This window comes from Numenius arquata, chromosome 13 (assembly GCF_964106895.1).
Source record: "Numenius arquata chromosome 13, bNumArq3.hap1.1, whole genome shotgun sequence".
NCBI classification, from domain to species: domain Eukaryota; kingdom Metazoa; phylum Chordata; class Aves; order Charadriiformes; family Scolopacidae; genus Numenius; species Numenius arquata.
Window position 1 is genome coordinate 19,856,706 of NC_133588.1, and position 19,517 is coordinate 19,876,222.

General features: G+C 37.9%; 1 protein-coding gene across 1 annotated transcript in view; it reads left to right on the top strand.

The window, feature by feature from the left end:
- The window catches only part of LOC141471418 (transcription initiation factor TFIID subunit 4-like), a 130,231-nt gene that overhangs the window by 17,083 nt on the left and 93,631 nt on the right, over window positions 1-19,517 (top strand). Inside the window, exons 6-9 of the mRNA XM_074157947.1 lie at window positions 989-1,078; window positions 2,865-3,122; window positions 11,255-11,360; window positions 15,560-15,674. Coding sequence (XP_074014048.1) covers window positions 989-1,078; window positions 2,865-3,122; window positions 11,255-11,360; window positions 15,560-15,674 — 569 coding nt within the window. The remainder of the gene's footprint in view (window positions 1-988; window positions 1,079-2,864; window positions 3,123-11,254; window positions 11,361-15,559; window positions 15,675-19,517) is intronic.

Consider the following 19,517-nt stretch of genomic DNA (forward strand, 5'->3'; position numbering starts at 1 on the left):
ATATTTAATTCTCTTTCATTTTGTCAGTTTTCTATGAAGCTTGTTATTTACATGTGCTGAAACCTACTGCTTCGATCTTCATAAATGTTTTTTTGCTGTAATGAAAGTGAAAGGAGTTGGGCTGCATCAAAATGCAGATGTTCTGTATGTTACATATCTTCAGAAATCTTCGAAATACGAAACATTAACTAAGTAAAGGTAGCTACTTACAACATTTTAAACGAAGTAATGACCCACAAATATAATAATGATATTTAATGAATGTTGTTTTGGGTTCCTCTTGTTCTGTATTGGTCCAGGAAAGCCAACAAATGTTTTTATTACAACCTGAGATTGTAACTAATGATACTTTAGAAGTATTATAAAGTACACCTGGGTTATAGAGTTCTCCTGTATTAACTACTGAATATATATTTTATGTATTTACAATTGTATACTTTGTGGGTATATACACATATGTACACATACACACATTTATACAGGTGAAAATATTATATATACTTACATATACTTTTGATATATGCATATACTTTACATATATAGTATGAAGTTCATATATTGAACCTTCAAAATCGGTTTTGGAATTAAGTAACAATATTTTATTACAAGGACTGATAAATTTTATAATAGTTCGTAAGGTTACTTCAACAACTTGTTTTTTTATTAATATTTTTAAAAAGAAATCACTATGTAAATGTTAGCAAGAGAACGGAATCCCAAAACAGACTTGAGTGTTTGTGGGACCTCATATCTTAAACTGTGAATCCCCCAGGGAACTCCCTGAATTCTGAGTGGCGTGTTACGTGTATAAATTAGCTCTTGACAGAAGGATTTTATAGATACAGAGGAGATGAGGGACTTTAGCTTTGAAAGTTCTTCTTGATACAGTAGCCAATTTAGCTAAAGATATATACAGATACATTACCTGGGGAAAAAACCCCAAACAGCTGAACTAGTTGTTGATGCTTTTTTTTTCTTCCCCCTGAAGGATGCAAAGATTGATCCAGAAGAATTTACAGGCCGCCTTCAATCAGAACTCAAATCATCTCCTCAGCCATATCTCGTACCTTTCCTTAAGGTAATGTGAATATTGTTTAGATAATTTTTTTTTTAATGTAAATGTCAATACATTAAGTTTTAGAATATACTTTTTAAATGGAGTTAGCTTTGCCAATTTCTGCCGAAATGTGTGTGGCTGGCAGTGTCGCACAGGCTCCGTCTCTGTGGCCAGCCAGGGGCTGGTTACTGCTGCCGTGGCTGGTGGCTCCCGGCAGCTTGAGAGCGTGGTAAGGAACAGGGATTTCCCACCGGAGGTAAACCCTGGGTGTTTGCAGCCTTGGTTTAGGTTTAAGAAAAAATTGTTGTCCAGAGCTGATGTGGAGTTTACTGCTTGAGTAGCCCTCACCTGGAACGTTGCAGTAATTAGGTTTATATTAAAAACCCATTACTCCCTAGTTTGAAAATAATTCGTTGTCTATTCTCTAGTGATCCTTTACTGTTATAATGCATATTCTTTTCTGTGGTAGTAGGTCATTTTTGGTAAAGATTTGGAGGAGTCATAAGTTATTTCTATAGAATGCTTTGAGTGTTTTAATCAACTTTTTCCACACTGTTTTTGTAATCCACATTTGAGTCATTGATAACTTTCAGTGCTTGTGTAATGGTGATTACGAAAATCTGAACTGGATATAAAATATCCAAAAAATTGATTAACTGGTCCTGCTTGTATTCTGGAACTAATCTGTAATAGAAGTTCTAATGTGATACCAAAGGGATTTATTGTTGGGTTGGATTTATATGTGGGAGTAAACTTAACTTTTAATTGGTTCTTGTGCATTAACTCCAATAGCTTCCATATGCAAGATTATATACAAACGTACAAAGTGTGTTTAATTATGCCCCAACAAAACCACAACTCTAATTTCAAAAGCATTTTTCTTTGAGTCCAAACCTTCTCTGTTGAGGGCAGGGTTCTTCTCTTTCTTCTCTCCCTTCAGCTTTTCTTCAAAACTCTCTCTCTCTGCTGCTGTTTTTTCAAGTTATCGTTAACCCTTATTTGTGCCTTTCCCTGCTCTTATGCTGCAGTCACTTCTAGCATCATGTGAAGTTTTAACTTGTTCCCTTTCTTTGAAGTCTTCTCTTGGCAACAGGCATTAAGTTTTTAAATAAATAGTAGAAGTTTAGAAAGAACTGTAGCTTGGGCTAAACACTGTTGCGTTCTACAGCTGCCCGGGGGAGCACTTCAAAAGAACACTGCTACCACTTAAACAGTAAAAAGTTTATTGGTGAAGGTACAGTACAGCCTTTTAGAACTCTCATTTTTTGGTTGAACTGGTCTGAACATGAAGCATACGCCAGTACACTTTTCTAATCCAGTCAGAATACATTAGATCAGTAATAATACAGTAAACAGCTACTGCTGCAGGGCATCAGCAGTTAAATCATCTTGTTCTAGGTACCGGAGGCGTGTCAGGAGAAGTGCAGCTTACTACTTCTAGCATGCACTGGGAGCAGGCTTCTCCCTATGGTTCTGCCTCTTCTATTTCCAATTTTTGCCCTTCCAAAGACCTAAGCTGCAAGTTCTAGGTAGTCTTGAGGAGGGGAGTGTTACATTTTACTGCTGCAGAGGAATTTGGGCACATCAAAATCTCCAGGTTGCTAAATCCAAATTGCAAGCTTATTAAAAATGTAAACTGAACTTTCCCTCTTACAAAATATGTTCGACCTTACAATTTTACTGTCTGCCTATTCATCAAAAGAAATAAAGAAAGCTGCATCCTTTTAATTCTGTTTACAGCAAATTTCAAGATAATTTTTGTCAACCTGCTAACCTTGATATTTCATAAACTTTCTTCTGTTTCTAGAAAAGTCTACCTGCATTGAGACAATCTCTACTGAATAGCCATCATTCAGTTTTGCAAGGACAGCCGTCTCAGCAGTCGCTTCAGCAAACCAAGCTCTCACAAGTTATACCTCAATCTGCCTCTGGAACCGTTTCCGCCGTTGTCACAACACAGACAATAGGAATAAGGCAACCAAACAACATTTGCACAGTCTCTGTATCCAATACAGTGCAGCCTCCTCAGGTTAAGGTGGTACAGTCAAATCAGAGTTCTCAACTGGTAGGTACTCCAGTATAAAAGAGAGTTTTGTAACAAACTGAATAGCAGTTCTCAATGTTTGGGGGTTTTCTCAGCTTGTTTGGAAAATACTTTTTTGTTTGTGTCGTATTCTGTGATATATAGTGGTATGTCATTTTATGGCAGCTCACATGTATGTTCAACCATTAGTTTAGATAACATTACTAACATAGCTTAAATTTAAGAAAGTACGCTCTTGGCCTTTTGTCTGGAACACAGTGATTGTTATATAAGCACAGTGGAATTAGAGTTAATTACAAACGGAGAACAGACAGCTTTTCAAGACTCAGAGTATAATTTTTAGTATGTCATTAGGTATGTTGCTTTGCTTGAATTAGTCTGCATTAAAATGAACTCTGTCTCATTCTAGACTCTTCTCCACATAGTTATAAAATCTTGCAGAAGAACAGCTGTACTGTACCAGCATGTTCTGTTTAGAAAAAGTGCCATACTTTGTTATTTACTGAAATACATCATTGCTGTGCGTATTGCAGTAGTGTGTGCTTGGAGTCATTAATTTCAAAGGCACTATCAATAAGGCAACTGTATAGCCGGTTACTCACTGAGTGGGGTGAATATATCCCACTGTTGTGTAGGATCTTGTGTGTGTGTTTACAGTTGTAATTAAAATACGTCTGGGATGTTTTACAAGGCCTTGAGTTTATATAGGCGTTATCATCCTTCAAGCAGACATAAGAGTTTGTCTCTGATTTCTGTGTATGTATGAGTAAAGTACTTAGGTTTCAAAATCAAATTATGATTCCGGTTCTTGTGGAATATTTTCTGAATGGGATAAAGCCAAACCTATGGGATTGACACCTCCTGTGTCTCTCACATGTCAGTGTGTACTCAAGCCATTGGGATGTTAACCTGAGTAGAGATCAGTAACGAGGAGAGTTGCTCTGTCATCTTACTCAGCGTAACTGCGATGTGAGGGAGCCAGAACTGCTAAAGTCATCCATTGTGGAGATTGATCCAATGGGCAAAAGAAGCTGTTTTTTGTCTCTAAGGAGGTCTAGGTGAATTTTCATCTCACTGGGTACATGAAACGACTGCTACATTTTCAAAAGGTAGCAAACCGCGCAGAGCAAAGCTATTCTTAATACTATTCCTTTTCTAGAAAAATATTTAGGGAGAAGTGAAAATGTTAAAAATCATAATTTATTGGCTCTATTGCAAAACTGGCTTTCTGCATTTACTTTCAATGTATCAGCAATTCATGAATAAAACCAAACATTACATTAACCAAGCACTTCTTAATGGCCCTCAAATTAGTTCTATACAGACAAAAGCAGCATCAGGCACCGAGTTAGTGCATAAAGAGCTCTTATGCCACAGCAACCATTGACTCGGGTGCCAAGCGGGCAACCCCCAGCAGCATCTCCGTGTCACACTCGTAGCTGTTTGTAAGTATTGACTTTTTTGTGGTGACACTGATCGCATTCTTCACACTTCTTAGTGCTCCCCGAAATGAGAGCAGAGCCCAGCGCTGCTGGCCGCCCTGCCGGGGCTGCGTCGAGCAGAGGAAGACTCCAGCTGGCGTGCCGAAGGCTGCCCAGTGCCCAGGGAGGAAACTGGCCCAGCTCCAGATTTTCCAGCCTGGAGCTCACTGGAGAGAGTTCCAGCTGGCTCTGCAAACTGCCCAGCTGCAGAAGGGTTTGGAATATAGATCCTGTCATACCAGCCAGGTTACAGTAGTCCAGTTTCTTTTAAAATGTGGAGAATCTCTTTGCTCTTCCTTTCTTTGGGCTTTCCTCTTTCACAGAGAGGTCAGATGTGGTGATTCTTCTCCCAGTTACATGGAGGTATCTTGCCCTGTGGGAATTCTGTGTGCGCTGGTCAGCGTGCAATGCAGATTGCACAGAGCGTTAAAACGTATAGTGTTAGTGCAGATGAAAGAGGAGAATATTTTATATATCTGTTTTGGAAAGTATTGGAATCATGTTCCAAAACTATGAAAAAGCTGTGCTTTGAAGAGCTAGGTAGTGCTGTCAGTGCTCGTAACTACTTCTAGCGAGGGAAAAGGGGAATAATCTTAGGCTAATATTTTATTGATGAGACGCTAATGAGATAAGCCAGCAATCAATTTTTTTAATTGTTGTAAGTGCAATGTTCAAAGTTTGTCTAAATTGTCATTCTTAGGGGGCAGGAGCCCTATATAGCCTTATATATTTCTGGGTGTTAGAGCAGATAAAATTCCTATGAATAAGAGAGACGTTCTTTATTAAATGTGTTGAAGTTGTAAGGAGATTGATAAGAAGTGGAGATTGATCAGCACTTCGTGTATTGTGTTGACACTGCGTCGTAAGGAGGAAGTACTCCTGAAGGTTGAAGCCAATTATTAAATTTAAATGATAAAGAAAAAGTAAGAAATTCAAAGTGATCCGTCTTGATGAAAACAAGTCTAATTATATGCAAAGCAATATAAAGGTTTGTGCAGGTCTAGCATTAGGAAGGATATATAGAAATACATTGGGACCGATGCTGCTGCAGTAAATTGTGCACAGTGTCCAGAGGGGAGATTTCACCATCTTCCAAGTTACATTAGAATAGTATTGGCTAAAACATTTACTAAGACTTTTCCAGGGACCATTGTAGTGGTTGGAGGCTCCCAAAAGGTGAGAGAGTGAGTAATGGAATTTGGAGACAAGATACAGCAGCAGAATAAACATTGTTATATGGGGATGCTTTGCTTTTTCATTCTCTGCTGAAGCTTTTTCTGGCATCAGTTTTCTGTTGTTGAATGAATGTAATTTGTGCGCATTTTAGTGACTCACAGGAAATAATTTTCTTTTTGTCCTGTGTGCTTAGAAACGGAAGAGTAAAAGATGGCTATTTGGATTAAAGGAGTAGTTTCTATTAATGAACTAATAAAGATCTAGTTGCTGATTTGGAATTTCTTGTACAATAACATTAAACTAAAGCTGGCTGTTGAGCAGTAGATGGCTGGGATCCCTTCACAGGAGCAAAGCCTGTACTTGACAAATGGTGTGCCTGTTTGAAACACAGCCTAGTGGTCTTCTGAGATGTTATCGTGGACTTTCCTTTCAGAATATTGCAGGCTGTACCTTAATATAAGGAGGGTATCGGCAGTGGATGCTGTTTGGAAACCAGTAACAAAAGATGGCAATTAAAGGACAGACTTGAAGGCAAAGACTAAAAGAAAAGCTTAAGAGAATTAAGCCCATGTAACTTGGACAAACACTAAGGGGAGGATAAAAAATGTTTACAAATATTTTAAGGGTTTAAACATCAAAGTATATCGATGAATTATTTGAAGTGGTCTAAGAGAGTATAAATACAATTAATGGGATATAATTTAGCAGAGTAGGTTTTAGGCAGGTGATAAGGCGAAGTGTCCTTAGAGTAAGACACATTGTTAGATGGTAGCTCAGGCTCCCGAAGGCGGTGAGGAAAAAGCCACCATTGAAAACATTCAATATCGGACCAGGTGAAATACTATAGGAAGAATTGTACAACGAACTGGGGAGCAGGTGGGACAAGTGATCCAGTGGCTTTTGGGTTTATTTTTCTTCGTTTCTTCTTTGAAGACATACCCTCAATGGAATAATATGTTGTCATAGTAACATTAAAAATTATGTGCTGAGTTTTTTTGGGTTTTGGGGTTTTTTTTGTGGGTTTTTTTGTTTGTTTTTTGGGTTTTTTGGTGTTTTTTTTTTATTATTTGGGAAGAAAAATAATTGCTTATACAAATTTTGAGGCACTGTTGAAAAATTGTAACTGCTACTATTGCAGCATGACAAACAATGGTAAATATGAATTCTAGGCCCATAAAAGCATGAACATTGTAAGCTAATGCTGCCAGATTACATGATGGCTGAGGTTTGATATGACATTTATCTTCAGGAGTGAGTAGACTGATAAATCACAAGTGGCATAGCCACAAGTGAGTTAGCAAGTGTTTACTCATGAGTGAAGATAAATGTCATATCAGACCATAGCCATTCTGAAGCCTGTACATTTACAAGTAGCTTGTTTCTTCCTTCCACAATATCTTTTTTTTTTTTTAACTTAATTGAGAGAAAAAATGCTTGGTAAAGGATGTCTTTTCCAAATTTACTTTTGATTTTCCATTCTTTGCTGCAGCTTCTATTTCCTATGCTTTTGTTTCTGTTGCCGTATTGGATATGCTTTAGCTTTTGGATCAGATGCCTTTGGTGCAAGGTGTGATTGATGTAAATCGAGGCAGGGTGATGTTGTAGCCCTCGTCAAGGGGGAACCCATCGCTGGGACCCCGTGCGTCTGCACTGGCAAAGGAGCATCCAGATTGTTGAGGCTTGCGAAATCCTTGTCCTTCAAAATTTAAGCAGTGAACTCTTAACTGAATTGTTCTAAAGGGCTTTTTTCTTTCAGTGGTTTGTAGGTAGTAGCTTTAATTTTTATTTAGTATCTTCTGTTTAGGTAAGAGAAAGAGAACACAAGTTTATTGGTGTTTCTACTTTTATATATTCCATGTGCTTTGGCTGAATTCTTAGTCTGTTGGTCATTTGTGTTGTTAGTTATTGGTCTGTGTTCATATCTCAGATTGTTCTTTGTCCTGCACTAACACACATGGTAAAAGATTCACACCAGTCACAGTATGATCATCACCTCTTGGCTTGAGATTAGGGCCAGAGAGCTCTGTTACTTTATTCTCTCACAGTTACTGAATCTAAGCTTTTGGAAGAAGGGCATTGTCTTGATCGTAATTTCAGTATTTAAAAAACTCATTATCAAATTCAGGCAATGGCTAAATCACACTGAATCTTCTCTATTTTCTGTGCCTTTGTTGTTATCATTCTGCTGTTGTGCTTGTTGTCCTCAGTGCTGGAAATAATGGAAATGGTTTCCCTTTTTAGTGGAGGCAGGATGATGAACAGCTTCTGTAAACTGTGAAGGCTTTTGTATTCCATCTTGTTACCTTTTCTGACTCAGCACCTTTGTAAGATCACTGATGTAATGATAATGATTGTAGTGGTAAAAGGCTGGACAGGACTTCTGGAGGTGGCTGGTCCAACATCCTGCTTAGAGGTGAGCAGGACCTTGCCCAGGCATGGCTTGAGTGTCTTCAAGATGAGATCATGTGCCCTCTCTGGGCAACTGTTCCAGTGCTTGCCCACCCTCATGGTAAATTATTTTTTTTCCTTATATAGATTGAGATTTCTAATATTCCAGCTTGTGCCCGTTGTGTCACATCCTTCTGCTCTGCAGCTCTGTCTGGCTCTGTCTTCTCTGTATCTCCCCATTAGGTGGTTACAGACAGCAGTAAGATCATAGAATCATAGAATCATAGATCTCCCCATTTCTGAAGGCTGAAGTAGTCTCTGATAACCTCAGGGTGCTAGAACATCCACTGCTGTATCTTCTGCCACAGTCTGGGTTAGCACATGGGTGCTTATGAACTGATCATTTGGGGTTCAGCATATGAAGAGGTATCATTAGATGTGGTATGCTCATCGTGTGTATTTTTAGGCTGTGGGAAATATGAATAATTTGGTTAGTAGTCTCCCAGATTTGCTGGTACCTTGTTCGTTGTCTATACTTTTCGAGCCAAGTTGAGGACATAACACTAATGTTGATGCTATTGGGAAAGCAGGCAAGAGGATTAAAACAGTCTGAATTATTTTAATTGATGAAAGGTGGTTTAGATTGACCCTGCATTAATATTTATAAACAATTACCTCTGATTCATTAGTTTTTACTGTGTCCCTTGTTTGCCTGCAAAGAAGGTTACACATTCTGTTTCAGAAACAAATTGCTAATGTTCATTTCTTAATCACTTCCAGATTTGAACATTACATCTATGTTGAAACGTATCTTGAAACTGGGATTAAAGTTAGTGCAAAACGTTGCTCTGAGTTCAGGCGCAGTTGTTCCTTTTAGAGAGTACGTGCTTGTTGCTGGTTGGTTTCTGTATGGAATTTGAGATGATGATTTTGATCTGTGCCCCTCAGAAAAGTTTATTTCTCAACCATTTTCTACACTTTCAGCACTTCTATGTACATTGAAGCCCTAATACAGTACTTGTTTTTTGGACAGGACGTTTTTTGAATGTATTTGATAACATAAATAATGGCTTTTTTTTTTTTTTACTATCTTAAATGGTTAAGGACTGTCCTGTCTTTAGTTGTGCTAGTGGCTCTTTTTTTAGGAAATTCACATGGAAATATTAATGGGGTGAAACAGCACTTGATTCTGAACTGTAGGAGTTGCTTCACAGAGAGAAAAATCTAATCACAGATGATTACTGTAATACCAGATAGTAATTCTGTCCACAGGTCACACATCTCCTTTTTGGCCTGGTTTCTGGCCGGTTAAGGTATGGCTGCTTTTATTCACTATCCTCTGAAAACTCATCCAATAAATTATTGTCAAAGTGGCAAGATTGTCCTTCTTTTTAATACCAATGTAGTCTTTTTTTCCTGTAGGCTATTCTGTCTCCTTACTTACTAAAATACACTTGTACAGGTTTCCTCTGCATGAAAATGCAGTAAAATTCAACTTTTTTCCCTGATCACCTCTATTTCTTTCCTGTTTTTACACATGGTATCTACTTTATTCTTTCCCCTCTGAGTGTCACTATTTACTCACTGCCCGTCTTGACAGAGTAAATTTACATCCATTTGCTTCGTTTCTGTGTTTAGTACAAATGCTCCGTTTTCCTTCAGTGTCTGTAGTTGAAGATGAATCCTTAATCTTTTTTCCCCTTTTCTCTTCCTGTGAGGCAGCTATTGCTATTGCTAATGCTTCTACATCCACAGGTTTATTACGACTTTGCAACTTTTACTATTTTAGGATGTGCAGAATGCAATTTCCTAACTTAGGAACAGCCCTATTTGGTTTTTCTCCAGATGACATTGCAGGTCTTGTTCCCTCGTGACACTTTCCTTGGTTGTGGTTTCCACCTCTCTTCCTTCCTGCTGGGAGCTCTGGTTCTTGCTGGTGGAACGAGTCCGTATTTGTGCCATAGCCTCTTCATTCTCTACTTTTACATCTCGTTTGAAAACCCTGTTTCTCCTTTCCTTTTCTCCATAGCATACTTTGAAGTCGGAGGTTTGGCCGGTCATTATTGAGCTAGATAATGTGGTTTTAGATGCACTTTGTAAGGATAGCACTGGCTAAAGGTGCGGTGGCTGGGGTTTTTCTTCGGGCCTGGGAACACCCTGTCCGGTGGGTGCGGGACAGAGCCGCGCCGTTCGGGAGCAGCAGGAACATCGTGCAGCGGGAGGAACGCGGTGGTGGCTGCGAAGAGCACGAGACTTCTGAAGTTGTCAGCCTGAGTTGTGGTTGTAACCTTATTCGCAGCTATTCGCCTGTCTTTTGTTGCCAAAGTTTATTTATGGATGTTTTTTCCAGCTCTGCAGCACCCACTCGTCTTTTTGAATCTTCTGTTTGTTTCATCTGTGCCTGCCTTGTCCCTGATTTCATGAACATACATTTTGCTGTTGCTTAGACGTGACCCTTGCAGGTTTTTTCTTTTTGATTTGATTTGTTTGTGGATCAAATTCTAAGTTTCTAGCCCAGTTTCGTGTTGGGGTAAGGACTTCAGAACTTGGGTTGGTAGTAAGTAAAACCATTAGAATATCCAGTTAACATTTAAAAGGTTAATAGTATATGATCACCACAAAACAATGTTTTAATTCTTGTGTATATCTGACTTGGAACCCATAATATTTTAGAATATACTTTTAGTATATATTTTCTTTAAAAAATGTAGCTGTATAGTGGAAGGCCTAACGGTTGCAGGTGGATACCACTAAAATTATTGCAGCATTTTATTCTACAAAGGTGTTCTCTTTCTAGTAAAATTTATGAAGACAAAAGTCTAAACTTAAATATTTACCTTACTATTTTGAAATATATTTTTGATGAAAGTTGTGACATATGACACTTGTGTCGAATATTATTTGATTTTTCTCAAAGCATAATGGCAAAATAGGTATATACACACACACACAACCGCGTGCATTACACCAATATGACTTTTGTCAGTAGCTGGTTGTGCTTTTAGAGATCCACGTGCTTGTATTAGTAATTACAGGTGTCAGTATATTTACGTTGTGTGTGTTTGTGTATAAAGAGTATAATATAAGTATACTTTTTTTTAATAATAGCAGATTATCCAGTCAACATCTGCTCAAACTGTGAAACGAAACCCTGCTTGCCAGACTACCCAGATTAGGATGCCAGTGGTAATAACTCAGACCATTAGACCACAAGGTATGGGCTTAAATGTTTTAGTGAGATTTGTTACCTTTGTGTGAATTTCGTTGTAATTACAAAGTAGCAGCATGGGGAAAACTTACAGTGTTGACATTGGCAGGCTTGACGTTCATTTTTGACATGGTGCTGGCTGAGGAATGCATGCTCTCACTCAGCAGTTCTGAGACATTTCAGACCAATGCAGTGAAATGTTTTGAAACAACCTTAGGACTAAACTCTCACATGCTTAGCTCCTTACTCAGCATGGAAAATTCTGAAAGAAGTCAGGAACTTGATTCTTACTGGCCTAAACTCTAACTCTGGGCCCAGAAAGAAATTCTTTGTTTTTTCCTGAAGCCTAGAGGATGCCTCAATTCAATCATCCTACTTTTATTCCTGAAGCAGAAGGTGATAGTCACTGTCTCTGCAGCTGCAGAGGTCAAGGTAGGAGTCCTAGAGAAATTTCTCAACCCACATCATCGCTGCTTTTTGGTTTTTGTTTTCTCCTGCCTCTTTGGTAAGGTGAGAGAGCAAGTGGAGCAGCCTGACGTGCCATGGGGAGCCTGCCAGGGTTTGTACTCAACTCCCTCGTCTGGCTCTGCACAGGCAGGTTAACGGCTGCCTGATACATCCCATATAGTGAGAGGGTTCTTGAAGCCTTCTTACTTCCTAATAATTGTCCGTTTATTTCCTTCCACCACTAGACCTGTTGGCTTGGTCTTTATTTTTCCTGGTTACATGTGAGAGCATCTTTTTGGATGTGGGCATGTAGAGGACTGAGGGTTTGTAATGGAATACAGAGCTTCCCATCTTCAGGTACTGAATCAGAAATCAAACTAGTTTAAAAGCACGTAAAAGCTACTGCTGCCTATTTGACTTTATTGCTTGATCTTTCTATTCTCCTTGGGGAAAGAAATAATCAAAACTCCCTGTGATCACAGTTAATAGCAGTTGATGTTCTGCTTGCTCTGAATCCAAAGGCTGAATGGACATGGAGACCAAGCTGTCACTGTAATACCATCGGCTGTTTTTCCAAGTTAGGAAGAAATGCATTTACTTGTTATAAAAGGTGTATATTTGATAGTACCAATACTCACATTCCGAGTTTATTAACAGGGAAGGTACTCAGCATCTTACAGCTTGAACGTTCACTCCTGGCCAACATGTGTGAAAGTGAGGGCTGATCTCATTTCTTGGCTTGTCCAGTCTCTAAGTTGTGAATGTCAACAGCGTGCCAAGAATTTGCATGATACTGGCACCTGCCTTTTAAACAGTGGCTTCAGAGTATGAATTTATTCACAATAGCCACTGATAAGCCATCAAAATACAATTTAGCTGGCTGTTTAGCTTAAGGAAGACAACGGTTCATAAAGGCCAGTCCATGTAAAGCCATGCTTTCAGGTGGGCTTATTCCTGTTTACAAGCTTGTTTAAGCCCACCACTATATAGTTTTAATTGCACAGACAAAGCAAACAGAAAAGAAGTTTAGAAAACATCCCATTGTAAAACTGCTCATCCCGTAGCCCTTGTCTAGGGAAAAGTCCACCAGTGTGGTTGCAGCTCGAGGAAGTGCTGCTGTGGCGCTGTCAGATAGCAGTATAATGATGTTTTGTACCAGCCTGTAGAAGGAGGTAAGATACTGGAAAAGGACGTGGTCTGTATAGAAAATTACAGCAGTATAATTCTGTGGAGTGTGACTTTTTAAGGCTAGTGACACCAGAACTGAGCTGCATTTTCCTCCTCGGACAGGAGGGAAGCTCCTCGTGTGACGTAGCTTTACATTCCTATTAATGCAGCCACGTGAGCAGACTATAATGCTTTTTAAAACAGTAGCATAGATAAAATTGGCAGGCCTTAAGGACTTTTATATTAATAAAATTCCTTCCACGCCAGGGGAAGTAACACCATAGTTATTGCACACAAAAAAAAAATCACACTCCTTTATCAAAGCACTTATCAGTATAATAATGAGGTGAATTGCATCTCACAGATCAGGGAATTTAGCCAAAGAATAAAATAATTAGCCAGAATATTCATTGCAGTTATTTAACTTGTGCAGAAATACAACTAGGAATTTATAAGCTCCTAAATTCGGGTTTATTTCTCTAGATTATGCAACTTAAAATATGATACGAGGACCCAGTGATGAAAGACTCTGTATGTCATTACCAATCCCAGGAAATATCTAGGCCCACAGGTGATTTTAATTTTCAAAATATCCCGTGCCTCATAACATAAATTGATATTTTAGCCATATTTTGTGTCTATCTGCTTAATCATGCACAGTTGTGATTCAAACCAGAAAACTCATACGTCACCCCAAAACTTATATTTACTTTGCCAGCTCCGTTTGAGGAGAATTACATGTACATGGGGTGAAAGAAAGCGAGACTTAATCTTTCTATATGCAGTGTAGATGTACTCTTCTCCTGAGATCGAGAAGTTAACGACTCTGTTGCTGTACCTTTTTGGAGTTTTGGGTTTTTTTGATGAAAAGTTATCATCTGTAGAAAACAAACCATTGGTACTAGTTCTAAAGGAATATAATATTAATTCTGGAGACATTAATTTTGCCTTTGCGATAATTTTCTAGGTTAAGACATTTTTAATCTCCTAGATTTTAACTGTAGAAAGTGGAGATCTGCTAATTTTTATTATTGTATTATTTCTTTCCTTCCAGTTCACTTAGCAGAAAACCTTTCAAACAGTTCATCCGAAATAGATAGATGAATTGTCTGGCCCATGATCTCACGTTATCTGTGACATCTCACGGACCTTGAATATTCTGATGACAGAATATTTTTATTCTTCAGGCTTTGGAGCCTGAAGTCCTGAATTTTGTTTTGTATTTGCTAATGCTGAGAGTCCACACGGGAGTTTTTTACACAGACTGAAGAACTGAATGAACTCAGTCAAATTAGTTTCGCTTTAGGATCATATATTGAAGGTGATGAGGATTTAAAAATAAAAAAAGTAGTGGCGGGCTCATTCAAAGCTAACACTTTTGTTTTAGCAAAGAAGTGTTTTTCAAAGCGTTTCTTGGGATAGTTGTGTTTCAGGTTTTTATAATTCATGAAAGAAAAATAATGTAACTCTACTAAGGTTCATCCCATGCAACTGAGTCAGAGATGTGCAGGAACAGCTTTCATCTGCTTCTCCAAATCTCACACACTATGGGCACGTAACGCTCAATAAAATTGGGCGATATACAAGAAAAAGGTGAGAGCTTTTAAGTCAAGTAGATATATAAATTAATTATTTTCACATGCCAAAACAAAGGGTGGGATTAAAGGAAACACAAAATATAACCCAAGCAAACATATTTTTCAGCAGTAAATGAGGGCCTACTCCAAAAGCTCCATTTGTCAGTGCTTTTTCAGTTGCATACTAATACAATAGTTTTAATAATAATAATAATAATAATACAGGTCTGTTGACTTGCTAATTAGCAACATAAATCTGTAATTATTTTTGGTTAGATTTTTTCCAAATGTCAGAGAGAAATTAATACCCATTTTTTAATTTACTGTCACGAGAAGCTGAACGCCCAGCACACGGTGGCTCCTTTAGAAAGCCCAGTTTTACTTCCACACACAGACCTGTAAAGTCTAGATACAGGTATGAATTACTGTAAATCATGTTTTTCAAAATAAGAAAGTAAAAGACAACCTTTATGAGGGGGGCTATGTCAAATTATACAATAGTGTTTTTTTTTTTTTACATACAATATAAAACATTTTAAAATAATGTTTTAAACTCTGGAAATTCGTATTTTTCTCTGCAACAAAGAACAAAGACTATATAAAAAAAAAACAAAAACAAACGTGAAAGGTCTAGTTAATACCCTGAGTGACTGTGACTTAAAGCATCTGTATTAAGAACACTTCAAATTCTTCTTCTTTATTCTGTGCAGATTATCTAGAGAAGTGGTTTACTGGCAATTGCAAACACACTTATAGCCATTATGTGTATTATAACCAGTTATGGCCAACGGTTCTCAATTTTAGAATCTTCAGTATTTTATAAGTTCTGAACAAACTGTAATGTTAATATAAATTCTGTATTTTAAATTGTTCTTCTTCAGCAGTGTAATCTTTAAAAATAATAACTTCCTTTGTTTGCAATTTACAGACAGTTAAGTTTAGTTCCTGGACAGAAGGTTCTTTGATGTAAATTGTCTAAGACAGCTCATAATAACATTGCTTGGTGTTTTTCAGGCACAGTAGGGAAGGCACCAACAATACAAGCCAGCAAAAGTCCTGGGGGCTTTGGTGTTCAGGTCTCTGCAAATCAGAAAAACAAGCTGAATGACCCTGGAGGTGGTTCTTTCAGGTAAAAAAAATAAAAAATAATATAACAAAATGCAGGGGGGTGGTTGGGAGGGGATCTTAAATATAAAATAGACTTTTGAATTGGTGTAACACCAGAGGGCAGTGTTTTACCAGAATTCCTGCCTTTTCTGACTGGGATTGGATGACCATTTTCTTAGTTCTGTTTTAAAAAAAAAAAAAAGGGAGGGCGGTATGATATGTTTTGAGGATTTTTCTCTAAATGCACTTTGTAATGTTTAGTAAAGCCTTCAATTCTGCACGTTACAATAAAACTTCTGGTAAACGGCATTATGTGTATGAAGTTTTTAAAAAATACATTGTTATCTGTATTGGATTCTAACGTTCATGCAGAACGTGTCTTTGCTGAGAAGACATGAATTGTGGTGATGAGACATCCTATGGCTTTGCAGCTGAGCTGCAGCTCTCCCCTCAGCAGCACAGACATCCTGCCTGGGTTTGGTAGTGGATTGGGTGGTTTTGGTGTGTCTGTGTGTGATTGCTGTTCTTGGTTTTCAAGAGCAGACGTTGCTGGTCCATTCCTCCTGCGCTCCCTGGGGCAGCAGAGACTGGGGCGTTCGGGGGTCCCTGTAGCCATCAGGTGCTGTAAAGGTCCAGCGTGGTAGCGTTGATGCACTGAGCTGCTAGACTAGTTCTTTTCTACTTCAAACTTTTATTTTATACATCTAATTTTGGATATTATTACCCTTTGTAGTGAAAAGCTAATCTTATGTTTACTGCATTTTGCTTTTGCATCATTTTAATTTTTTTCCGCTGGTGAAAGTACATTTCATTTGTGTTTAAACATTTTCTTTCTTTGTTAAATGACAAAATATTCCTAGATTTTAATTTTCATCTTCTGGAATGCTTATGTTGCTCTGACATCATCAAACCAGTAGTTAATTTTCAGGCTTATGCTTTTGCAGGTGAAGTAAAAGAGAATTTGTAGCTGTTTGAAATATCTCTGCTTTGAGGCATGTCAGTATTGCGACTAATAGTGGTAGTACTTAGTATTAATCTAGAAGCAAAATCATTCAATTTTTTATTTTTGAATGCTTTTGCCTCCCACTGAGTATTTAAATGATTTAAAATGTCTGTTGGGTTCAATTGTACTGTCTTAATAAGTATTTTTTATGTTTGTAAGCAACACGAGCATTTATTCTTCGTTAGTATAGCTTTCAATTTTACATACACCAAAAGGGACAGCATTTTTTTTAACTGGATGTTGTAAACTGTGCCAGGATTGATTCTTGCATTCACTTAGTTTATACATAGAATATATTAGGTTAGCTGGAATTGTTAATTTTCCCTTGGGGAGAAGCAAATGCTCAAGGCACTGATTGATAAATCAATAAATCTTTAGTGAGTTTGGTAAATAAGCTGTCAAGGGTGTATGTCATTTTTCCTCTAGAGAACAAATTTTAGTCAGAATGAATGTGTTTGTTTCCTTGCATTGTTTTCTCCTTCAAAATAGTAAGACACAAAGCTGCATTTAAATAAGTCCATAAAATCGTAAGGATTTATTAAACAGCAGCAAAGATCAAGCTTTTTCTTGATATCTTAACAAAGAATTCAGTTGTTTGCATATTTGCATTTCAACCCCTAACCTTTCCTGAGGACAAATAGATGTCTGACTATTGAGCCTGAAGGCACAGAGCTGGAAATCTGTATTAATCCTCTGAATGCTGACTAGTTTTCCTCAACATTCCCAGCGTGTGTGAAGAATGTGTTTTTAGCCAGAAGGCAAACTGGCATCTAAAGCAAAGCAAGAATTTTGAAAAATAGTTGTGTTATGTATAAATTTATTTTGCCCTTAGTCTTTTATTATTGCATATTTGTTTCATTATTTTATATTCTGCTTTCTTTAAAATAACTTACTTGAGATTTTCACTCTTGTGAACAAAGTGTTGGTCACTAGAAATGGAAATGTGGACTCTGTTATTTTCAATTTCTTCTGTTCTGGACTGTGGGAAATACAGGAAGGAATTACATAAAAGAGGTAGCAATTAGGAATTTTGCAAATTACAGCTTAGCCTTTAATGTCAGCAGTTATTAATGAGCTGTAAGACGGCTTACGAGTTCACTGGAGATTATGGTAGCTGTTCTACCAAGACTCCTGCAATGTAAAGCTGTTGCATTCATGGAATTTTATGTCACCTTTTTTGGTATTAACATGTATTGTTGTTAGATTTTTCAGAGGACTACAGACAGCTCCATTTACTTGACTTCTCAGCTATGTTAATATCTAAGGATGGAAATTTGAATTCCATTTTTTGTCATTTGTTGTTGAGACAAAGCAGAAGGCCCACTGCAGTCCACTCAGGGCTTGCCTAGTTGGCTTCAACTGCTGTGTCCATCACCATCTAGTTTGGGAACCCAATGCTCCCACTAACACCAGTGATGGCAGTGAAAGCAGAAGACTCTTGAAGTAATTATTACCCATAGCAGAGATTGTGGCCAATGTAAAGAAAGAGTGGAAACGCTTGTTCCCCCTGGTATTGTCAGGATAATTTCAGTTGCAAGGGACCTTGGGTGGTCAACTAGTTCAACTCCTGACTTGGAGCAGGTTTGGTTCAGTCAAGGACTGCTCTGGTTCTACGTATCTCCAAGGATGGAGATAAATGTTCTCAGCACTGTAATACCCTACTGCTTCCTGACTGTGCTGGGTGAGGCTCGGTGGCATTGCCTGTTCAATGGGGCAAGAAGTGGCCAGAACCATTCCCTTACCATGGGTGAGGAGGGTCTGTTGGCCATAGTGTCCCAGCTGCTCAGGTGCTCCTTCCTCTTCACAGAGACCTTTCTTTTTCTCAAACAGTACTTCAAAGTTTTATATATAACCTTGTGGAGCCCATCAGCATCAGGGTTTATACAGCCAATGTGATGGGGATTTTTTCAGAATCAGTTCTGTGAAGCTTATCTTAGTATTCATATTTTATGCTGCTGACTGACAACATTTTAGAGTAGAGTCTACCTAGGAATAAAAAACAATTGGTTTCAAACCTCTTTTGCCTAGCCAAAAGAATCTGTTGCCAGTTACTTTATTTTTATTTTTAAAAATAAAATAATAACATAGTTCTGGCAAAATGCCTCAAAATGCATAATGTTACATCTAATGATGTGCAAAGCAGCCTCTCTGTTAAGGAGAGATAGAAAAGTAAAGTAGATGTTAAATGGATAACAGAAGTTTCCATCTCAAAATGGTATGCAACATAATACCTTAAGCTTTAAGTTTCTTTGTTTTTCCAAATAAATATTTCAAGCTATAGGTGTATTTTTCCCATATTTTTCAAAATAAAGAAAAATGCTGGCTACAGATGTGGTATGTTCTGTCATCCCTTTTGCTCATCAGTGAGAAGATCCAACGTAGACCATGAGTGAATTGTAGGACAAAGCAGTACAAGGCAGAAATTTCGAATTAAAGCTTGAAAGTCAGAACATGCATTATATTAAATCTGTGTAAATAGAATTTATGCCATTATGAAAGGTAATATAGTAGAGGCTGTTACTGTAATTCCAAGTCACCGTTTATGTCCAATGTACTGTTGTTGATCTCTGATCTCGTGATCCATGGGGTTTGGAGACTTGCTCAGAGTCTTGCACACGTGTAGGGACTCTGCCCTAACAACGTGGAATTTCACTTTTGAGAGAGTGAGGGATCAGGAGTATAATACTGTCTCAGTTGCTTTACATATTCTTGGAGCTTATTTGGGAGCAGTTCAGAATTGCAGATTTGGACATCATTGGCTCAAATCTTACAAAGCGCGTGAGGAAGAACAATAATATACAATCCTGCAGTTAAGATTTGTTCATACAGAAAATGCTACCAGATTTTTATAATGGCTTGTCT